Genomic DNA, 10,086 nt, shown 5'->3' on the forward strand with positions numbered 1-10,086 from the left:
ATATGAGAGAGAGAGAGAGACTGGGGGGACGGATGAAGACAGAGACAGAGAGAGAGAGAGAGAGAGAGAGAGAGAGAGGGGGGGGGGGGGGGGGGGGGGGGGAGGGATGAATTCCAATCCCTACAGTTACGGCTAAATATTGTTTCAAATACATTAGAGATTGAACAGGGGGAAGGAAGAGATCCCTAATTTCAAACTTTCAAACTTCCCACAATCCCCTTTAATTTCTCAGTTCCTTTAATTTCGGATGCTAGATGACGGTTTTCCTCCATATTTAACTCCCACGTTTGTTTCTTCATCCTCGTCCTTATTCATACTCATCCTCGTCCTTATTCATCCTCGTCCTTCTTCATCATCTTTTCTGCAACAAGGTACGCTCCTGACCATTGTTCATGAAATTGTAGTGTTTTTGGTGTTAGTTTCATGGTAATTTGTTGTATTATTTTCCTGGTTTTGTAGTCTAAGCAAACGCCTTTGTTTTTTGTTTTTTCATGGTTACTTGTTTGCATCATTTACCATGAAACGGGTTTGGTTGCTCAATCCATATATTGCTTAAAAGTCACCATGTATCTTTGGTGTAGGCTTAGCAGACTCACTTGGTTTTACATTTTTTCGCCTTATTCATTGATGAAGTTGGCCAACTGAACGACAAAAAATCATATTTCCCATTGTTCTTGTTTCAAAATACATGGTTAAATTACCATTAAAACAAGAAATAACATTACACAATCAATCTGTTACATGGTTAAATTACCATAACGATTTTAGGAATACGACATGATCAATTGACCACAAATTTGCAATTTTGTTTGTTATTGTTCAGGTTGGCCAACCGGAAATAAAAAATTCATGGCTAAATTACCACAAGAAAAAAGTAGTTACTCTAATCGTATCGTGATTATATGGTTAAATTATCATTTCATTTTATGGTTACATTACCGTAAAATGAGTTTGTTTGTTTTTTCCATTCTAACACTATGTACAAATGTGGTTTAACTGACAATTTGTATTCCATGTAGGACTGACATGGCAAGTGAATTAATCATGATGTGTCAACATGATGGCAAGTTTGCAACCATTCGGTTGAATCCAGGGCATGATTTCAGCACTGTCATCAATAAAATATGTGCCCGGTGGTCCGATCTTGACCCGGATTCTGTCATATTGAACTACTCTCTCAACGATACAGATCATATAATATTGGACAACGATGACGATTTGACAACCATGTTCCAAAATGCTGAGCTTGCTGGTATCGATGATATTATGATCACGGTCAGAGATGGTGCAAAGTTTTTCATGGATGAGGCCATTCAAGCTACCCCAACTGCAAAATCTAATACCGGTAAGGGCAAGCAGACCATGATTGTCGACGATGATGACGTCATTCCGTCGTTCTGTTCCCACAAAAAAGTGAAGTTGCTATCTTCTGATTGGTCAGATGGTATTACAGCGGTTGGTCAAAGGTTTGAGGGTGGCGCTTTGGATTTCAAAAACGTGTTGCGAAAGTTTGCTATCGAGCGGGGGTTCGAATATACTTTGTCAAAAAATGACAAGGTTCGTGTTACTGCCCAGTGCAAACATCAAACGGTCAAAAAATGCATGTGGCATGTGCATGCTAGAATAATGCCGGGAAATGAGTTTTTCCATATCTTAGGTATGGACCTAGCTCACACATGTGGTTTTGCCGTATGGACGCTTACAAACCCACATGCCACCGCGGAGTTGGTTGCTGACTTAGTTGGCAATGATGTTCGGGGCAAACACCAAACAAAGCCTGTTGATGTTGTTAAAGGAATTAAAAGAGATTATGGACTAAATATCTCGTACCACCAAGCATGGTGGGGAATTGAGAAGGCCAGGAGTCTCGTGTTCGGTGATTATGTGAAATCTTTCTCGTGTTTGAAATGGTATGTTGGCGCAGCTAAAAGCACAAACCCGGGCAGCCACATCGAATTGCAAATTGACGAGGAAATTAAACGGTTCAAAAGGTTGTTTGTTGCTTTCGGTGCATGTGTGCAAGGATTCAATCAGTGTCGGCCTTTAATTTTCCTTGACGCAGCCCATCTTAAAGGGAGGTATAGGGGGACAATAATGGCAGCCACCGAGAAGAACGGTAACCAAGGTATATACAGTTCAAATATGCGATTAATTTAGTGTAACATGTCGTATTCATCTGTATGATGGTGGATTTTACTCCTATAATGTTGTGATTGATGTAGTTATCATGTTCTGTTTTGGTGATATATTGCAGGAATTTTTCCAATCTGTTTTGCAATTGTTGATGGTGAAACTTACGAAAATTGGCATTGGTTTTTGGAGCATTTACGATCAATACTTGCGCCTGGGAGGGATATCACCTTCATATCGGACCGTCATACAGGGTTGCTTATGGTTAGGCGGGACATATTTCCAGAGTCCGGTCATGGGTATTGTCTTCTCCACTTGAAGAGGAATTTGAGAGATCATTTGAAAGGAACAACCATAGCTTATAGAGAGAGGGTGGTGAGTGAGTTTGTTCGATGTGCGTATGCTCCTACACGGGAGATTTTCCACCAAAATATGACTAAGCTTTTGAGTCATGATGATGGTAAGGTGGAAGAATTCCTAACAAATTTACGCCATGAAAATTGGAGCAATGCATTTTTCCGGGGTCAACGGTACGGCGAAATGACATCCAATGTTGCCGAATCATTCAATGCGTGGACCGATGCTGAGAGGCACCTTCCGATCACAATTCTTGTTGATGAGCTGAGAAAGAAGATCATGAACCTAATGTCAGAGAGGAGAGAAGAAGCAGGCAAATGGGGGTGCCAAATCTGCCCAGAAATGGACAAGAGGATGAGGGCATCGTTCAATGAGTCGAGAACATGGGTAGTCAGCGCAGCCGGTGATGGTGTCTATCAGGTGCACTCGTTTCCTAACGTAACAGTTGACATTATTAGGCGCATTTGCTCATGCCAGAAATGGCAACTTACTGGGTTTCCATGTGCCCACGCTGTTATTGTGCTTTCTTCGAGTGGGAAGGACATGACCGAGTATGTTGACCCCTACTACTTTTCACAAACATTCCGTGCCTCTTACTCCACCTCAATCCACCCGATACCAACTGTGTGGATGCCCGAGCGTCTGGTTGTTGAGGATTTTCTCCTTCCTCCATTTTGCAAGAAGCCACCCGAGCGACCCAAGAATAAGCGAATTCCTTCTAGGGGGGAGAACGTAACTTTTATTAGGTGTGGGAGGTGTGGCAAGATGGGAAAACACAATCGCCAAACTTGCAAAGATGCTATGTAGCTTTGGCCCAAATTGTTGCGAAGGAACTCGGGAACTCTAAATAAGTGCCTTTAGCACGAAACTCTTGCAATTTTTTTTAAGTTATTAAATAATACGTGCGGTTATCCCGCATATTTAGGTTCTCGTTTATTTAGTAGGAAGCAAGTTTTATTTATGTTGTGGTTTCATGTTCCGTCGTATGCAGCAAGACTTTGTTTTAGGAGTTTCCTTGTTAATGTCAAAGGTGCAGATTTATTTGGCCTGATATGATTGTCTATACTTCTGAACTGACACTGTTTTCATGGTAATAAAACCATGTGTTCTTGAAAGAAGATCACTGACCAGGGAAAGAACAAGTGAGAAATTTTTGATCAACTAATCAATTAGAATTCGCTTTAAATTTAGGGTCAACTTATCATGTCATTTCTCATTCAGCAAGGTTGCGATTCTTGATTCATTGAACTAACACTGTTTTCATGGTAATAAAACAATGTATCATGACATAATATCACTGAAGAATATGACCATGAAAAAAATAAGATGTTTGGGAACAACTTATCAATTCGAATTTGATTTGAAATGGTGGTAAACTTATCAGATTCGAATTTGATTTGCAATGGTGGTAAACTTATCATGTCATGTCTCATGAAAAAAGGTGGCGAATCTCAATTCTCTGAATGTTTTCTAAAGTTTTTTTGTTGTAAACTGGCCATAATACAATACAACTGGAACTATTAGAACACAAGTTTGGTTATCTTACACGTCTGGTTTAATGATTTAAAGTTGGCCAATATACCTAACACATCCGGTTTAATGTTTTCAAGTTGGCCAATACCTATTCATTTTTCCTAGTGGGGGATGAATATAACATGACCTGTATATTCTGCAATGGAAATGACCAGAGTCCTGTTTATCATGAACCGTTCAACATGATCTAACCTTGCAGAATATTACCAACAAACCATGAAATGTTGGCTAACTTTTTCATGATTAAAAAATTATCCAGAGGCAAACATAATCCAGGTTTAGTTGCTCGCATCTGTGCTCAATTTTACTTTACAATTCCAAATGCCCAAAATCAAAAGAATACATTCTGAATGGCAATCAAAATAATAGTGAACCAAATGCCCAAAACCACCTGGACATGTTATCCCAACAATTGCAAAGCATCCAACCAAAAGTTAATTCACAATCATGCCTGATGCATGCAAAATTTGAAAACATCATCCAGAGAACAAACACTAAACATCCAATTATCCCCAAAAAAGGTTCCATAAACAACTAACATCATCCTAAGTTCAAAGAGTTAGCAAAGTCAATGTCAAGAATACCATCCTAACTCCACAAATGGGTTGCACCACTTAGGAATGCTTTAACTATTTCAGACGGATTTTATGACATGCTGCTTTCCGTAAGATCGGCGCGATTTCTTCGTTTCGATAGTATTGTTGGATGATATAACACACAATAACACCGCAATTGAGGTTGAAACCAAAAAATAAAAGTTACATGATAAGTTGACCATATTACGTTGAGCGTTCTTAGACATCGCGTGTCATGTAGATTAGTGGAGTGAACAACTCACCTACTATCTTCCTGTTGAGGACTGTCTTGGACTGTCACTATGGGTTCGCAATCCTGTGTGGTTAGCAATCCATCTCTCATGCTTTTCCAATAACTCTCCACTTGATTTTTCTGACACAAAACCATCGTGAACATTTGGTGAATATAACATGATAAGTTGACCATATATTTTCATGTTTTGATTTTGCTAAATTACCCACATATTACCCAACACCATATTATGACATACAAGTTATGAAAAAACATATTACCAGTTGTTCCGCTGCCTTACAGTGGGCATCCACTCCGGTTTCCTTCTTCATTGTCGAGGACAAGTAATGTCCAATGATAACCAAAGTGGATTGGAAACATCAAGTATCGGTAAGAAGCCGTTTGTGGCACCATTCTTTCAAGTATTTTTTTGCGTTCTATAGGACACTTACACCCTAGCATTGTCTGCACCCGACATTAACGTAAAATAAACATCGGATGAATGTCATATAAAAGTTCATAATGCGACAATGAATACTCAGCAAGGTCGCATCTTACCAAGAAACTACACGTGAATACATGAACGTCTTGTTCGTCACTTGAGTGCAATTACCCTGCACCTGATCTGCCACACTACCTTGCTCACTTGATAGGATCTCCATGTATGCATCAATAACCTATGAAACCATATGGCATTTAAATCTTATCATTATATGGCATGACAAGTCAAAAACAATGAAGATCATTAAACGAAATGAAATTCATAACAACCTAGACATCCCATTAATCACTTACATTCCCTGATATCGCAGAATCAATTATGAGTTGACGGATATCTTCAACAAACACGGAACATCCCACAACGGTCCCTGACCATATAATCGTGTTGCATACAAACGAGGGAGTGGCATGGTCAATTTGTATTTCATAATATTTAGAACATATATACTGAAATACCAAATGATAAGAGATCAGATGCTGAATTTTACCTAGTATAGGCTTCATCCCAAATTTTTTTAATCTTAGCTTTCTCCTCGCTCGAGAGTAGACAATGCACTGCGTTTGTCCTAAGGTTTCTAATCGGTTTAGGCTTAAAAGGTCCCTTTTCTGGCCCTGCGATAAAGTTATCAACATCGATCACTCCTTTGGGGTCGACTTCTGCATCTTCTTTTGACGATTCTGATGTGCGTCTATTACGTTTATGTCCATACTTGTACTCTTCTTTCTGGGTGTCCTTCTTCATCTTCGCTCTCAGACGGGTAATCATAGAACGCTCTTGCTCTTCCGGTGTCATGGGTCTGTATTTCTGTGTCACTTCGTGTACCGTTATCTCCGTAAGTTGATCCCATAGCTGACCGTTTTCACTTAATAGGACCAAAACAGTTTCATCCAAGCTTTCAATCTTCTTGTCTTTCATTGCAATTTCACCTGCATGTATCTCCTCAATCTGTTTCATACGGTCCTTCATATTTGCTATTTGGTCACGGAGCTCACCAATTAGCCTTGATTTCTGATCATGTTCTGTTGGATTACCGATGTATTCAACACTAGGACCACTGTCTCGAATATAACTGACCCGTGATGCAATTTCGGCACCATATTCCGTTTGCACACTGCCATGTTTCAAGAAAATCCTCCACCGTGGGCACACTATCCTGAGTTTTTATCATCCTCGCTGATTCCCCCTTTTTACCAGTCATCAATGCATGTTTACGCTTACTACATTGAGTCCCATTACCATACTTTGCTGAACCATTTCTCCCTTCACTTCCAATGTTTTCCTTTGACATTCCGACATCGCCATTGTCTACATTCCCAGGTACCACATTGGGGTCATGATCCTTTTGTTGAATGTGGGTCATGATCCTTTTGTTGCCGTGAAACCACCTGATGAATTGGAAATCAAACATGTCACTGCAGTTTAACGTTATGATTAAATTAACAAGATTATATGACTACAAGATTGCAAACATGATCATTTTCAATAAACTAGGATTTAACACGAGTCGAATCTAACAACCAAGAAAAAGGATTTTGCCAAGTACGTTAAACAAAACACATACTTGATCAGATTCAAGGTCATTGAGTGCTATTTCCCTACACACATTTACCAAATCCATCGTCCTCCACTTAATTATACCGAGTGATTCTTCGGGATTGAGGGGCTTCACCAGATTGGTGTGCTCGCATAGCCAGTACTGCAAATTTCAAAAGAAACATGGTAACTGCATCATATTTATTCACAACTTCAAAATGTAGTTTAAAATTCCTAACTACTTACCAGAAGAACCACGACACACCTTGACACCCTTCGTGGGTCGTCATGATGCTGTCTTATTGACGTCATAAGTTCATCCAGAACCGCCCCACACCAATCATAGTTTCGTAACCGTGCCAAGTCCTCAACATGTTCCAAATATACCCATTTCACAGTTGTCCTGACGGGGAAAAAAAGACTATGTAACAGGTAGGCACACAATAGCCGTACAAAATCCAGTCTTCTGGCCTTGTTGTTTCTAACAGCATACTGTTTCACAAGTTCCTTTAGCGAAGAACTCGATAAACGTTTTGCTTCGATATAACCTCTTCTCACCATTTCAACGCCTTCTCTGGATCCATACTTGAAACTGACCTTTTCAGAACCCCCTGTTATGCCAAATATACTAAATATGTCGTCCCGTGTTATCCTAAGAGTCTTGCCTCCCAATTTAAACCCACCAACGTCAGGATCATATGCATTGATGATCCCGATAATCATTTTGTCGCTTTTTCGACAATGAGCGGATGTCAACTTGTTCTTAATAATGGACTTGAAAATCTTCCAGAATGGAGTTTTCTTCATGATTTTCTTGTGATCATCGCTCAAATTCAGCTCCTCAATCAATGTCTTTATGCCATTTAGGCTTGCACGATACGCTGTCTCTCGTATTTCTTCCACATTTACATCTCGATTTCTCTTCGAACGAGGATGTTTAGCCTTAATTCCTTGCGCTACACTCCTAGATTTTGTTTGTTTCAACATGGACTCTTACACATCAAGTCGAGGATGTTTGGCCTTAATCCCTCGTGCTACACTCCCAAATCTTGTGCGAACCTTCGAGGACCCTTCCACATCATTATTTTCTTGTGGTCTCATACCTTTTAACTTTGAGGGTGGTGTATCTTCAACTACAACATCATCTAAATCCACTTCTGTTTGTTTTGTCTTACCTCCTGAAATATTGTTGGACAGTCCATTAGGTCATTTAAAGGGAGGTAAATTTGAAGACTGTTCACGAAGCTTTCATGATCACACAAGACTGGATATTGTATGAAACATTGAATTTTACACTCAAAACTGACCATGTTTGAGGAAACACTAACAAATAATTATTGGCTACTTTCAAGTAGACTAGTCTTGGCTACTACAAAATGGCAAATTTATCACCTACTAGCATCACTTCACGGTTGACTATGATAACATGATAACTTGATCCCGTTTTTGCATGCATTATTCATTGACCAAGTTGGCCAACCAAACATCGAAAATTCATATATCCCGCTGATCTTGTTTTAAGAAACATGGCTGAATTACCATCAAAACAAGAAATAACATTACATAATCAGGCCGTTACAAGGTTAAATTACCATGGAATTACACGATTAAATTACCATAATGATAACAACGTTATGGTAAGTTCACCACCATAACGATAACAACGTTATGGTAAGTTCACCACATATTTGCTTGACTTCTTCATTCATCAAGTTGGCAAATCGGACAACCAATAGTCATATTTCCCATTGCTATTGTTTCTCGAATCATGGCTAAATTACCATCAAAACCGTATATAAGATATCATAATCAAACAGTTACATGGTTAAATGGTTAAATTACGATGACAATTCATGATTATATTACCATGACGATTCCAACGATACATTACCATTCCTAATCTAGCTTCATTCTGACTTTTCTTTAGACAACAAAAAGTCATTTCTTCCATGTATCTTGTTACACGGATCATGGTCAAATTACCCCTAACAAAAAAAAATTCATGCTCAAACATTTACATGGATAAATGGTTAAATTACCACTCCGATACATGGTAACATTACCATGTCAATTACAACAATAAATTGCTGTTAACAATGAAACCATGGAATGCAACAGGCTTCAATCTTAATTAGGAACACGAAATCATGAATTGATGAATATCATATTCAATCTCATTGAACCAAGCCAATTACCCTACTGATTTAGCACAATGGGCATAAATTTTAGCACAATGGCCATAAACAAATCAATTCTATAAGCAAATCAGTTCTATAAGCTTAACCTAGCTCCAACTAGGAAAACCAAACAACACAACCGAATAACAAAATGGGGTTTAATGGATATACTTACGAATTTTGACCATGTCGGTTTCGCCACCTTTTTCTCCGCTGGTTTCTTCAACCACGTACGACTTGATTGATCGCTTATTTTTCCCCGCTGGTTTCTTCAACCCCATTCGGAAAGGACGGGTGAGTGCATTCACAGTTGCGCGCCGCCGGTAATCGAAAAAATGGAGGACGAACGGGATTGGGTTCTCCGACTGGTTTGGGTTTATAACGATTAGGGTTTTTCAAAAACTTTCAGCACCAAAATCGATAGGATTATTTCCGTTTGGGATGGATATGTCGATTGATATCAATCACGACAATCACGGGACGAGGACGCAAGGATTTCGCAGAAGGAACGACAATCTCGCGAGGACGACAATCTCATGAGGACGAAAGGAGTTATTATTTCGTCCCTAAAATCGGTTCTCTCTATATATATTAGATATAATATTTTATATATATATATATATATATATATATATATATATATATATATATATATATATATATAATAGCTAAATGTCACGCCCTCGAATTTTTTTACATAATTAAGTAATACATTTCAATAAAAGAGAAACCTCGCATATCATATACGTTACCCAAAGGAGTTTCCCACCTGTTTAATTTACAAACAAGTCCTTAAGTTTTGATAACTACAACTTTAGTCAAAAGAAAATTCAATAGTAATTATTTACAAAACCACCTTTAATGAATTGAGATCTTCACAAAGATGACGAAATAACCAGTGATGTCAGCTTCCAAAAGTCTTTTACTGTCAAGCACACAATGCATGCAATCTATTGCCCGGCATCAGAACCTGAAAAGAAAGATTTGATTGAGCTACACTAGCCCAGTAGAGAATTCTAAGCTCAAGCTATATGTAGTTTGAATGAA

The 10,086-nt window shown here is 38.8% G+C and overlaps 3 protein-coding genes across 3 annotated transcripts; 1 reads left to right on the forward strand and 2 right to left on the reverse strand.

Moving 5' to 3' along the window:
* Positions 1–247: 247 nt before the first annotated feature.
* LOC131302987 (uncharacterized) lies at positions 248–3,294 on the forward strand. The gene is made up of 4 exons (XM_058329780.1): positions 248–371; positions 824–905; positions 1,020–2,125; positions 2,255–3,294. Exons 1-4 carry the CDS (start codon positions 248–250, stop codon positions 3,292–3,294), a joined length of 2,352 nt encoding a protein of 783 aa, XP_058185763.1.
* Positions 3,295–5,613: 2,319 nt separating this feature from the next.
* On the reverse strand, positions 5,614–6,617 carry LOC131302988 (uncharacterized). The gene is made up of 3 exons (XM_058329781.1): positions 6,571–6,617; positions 5,817–6,482; positions 5,614–5,696 (listed from the first exon to the last, which is right to left on the reverse strand). The coding sequence occupies exons 1-3, from the start codon at positions 6,615–6,617 to the stop codon at positions 5,666–5,668; spliced, it is 744 nt and encodes a 247-aa protein (XP_058185764.1). The 3' UTR covers positions 5,614–5,665.
* Positions 6,618–6,660: 43 nt separating this feature from the next.
* On the reverse strand, positions 6,661–7,849 carry LOC131302990 (uncharacterized). The gene is made up of 3 exons (XM_058329782.1): positions 7,109–7,849; positions 6,891–7,025; positions 6,661–6,714 (listed from the first exon to the last, which is right to left on the reverse strand). Exons 1-3 carry the CDS (start codon positions 7,847–7,849, stop codon positions 6,661–6,663), a joined length of 930 nt encoding a protein of 309 aa, XP_058185765.1.
* Between the last annotated feature and the right edge of the window lie 2,237 nt (positions 7,850–10,086).

The sequence above is a fragment of the Rhododendron vialii genome, chromosome 10a (genome assembly GCF_030253575.1).
Source record: "Rhododendron vialii isolate Sample 1 chromosome 10a, ASM3025357v1".
Classification (NCBI taxonomy): Eukaryota; Viridiplantae; Streptophyta; class Magnoliopsida; order Ericales; family Ericaceae; genus Rhododendron; species Rhododendron vialii.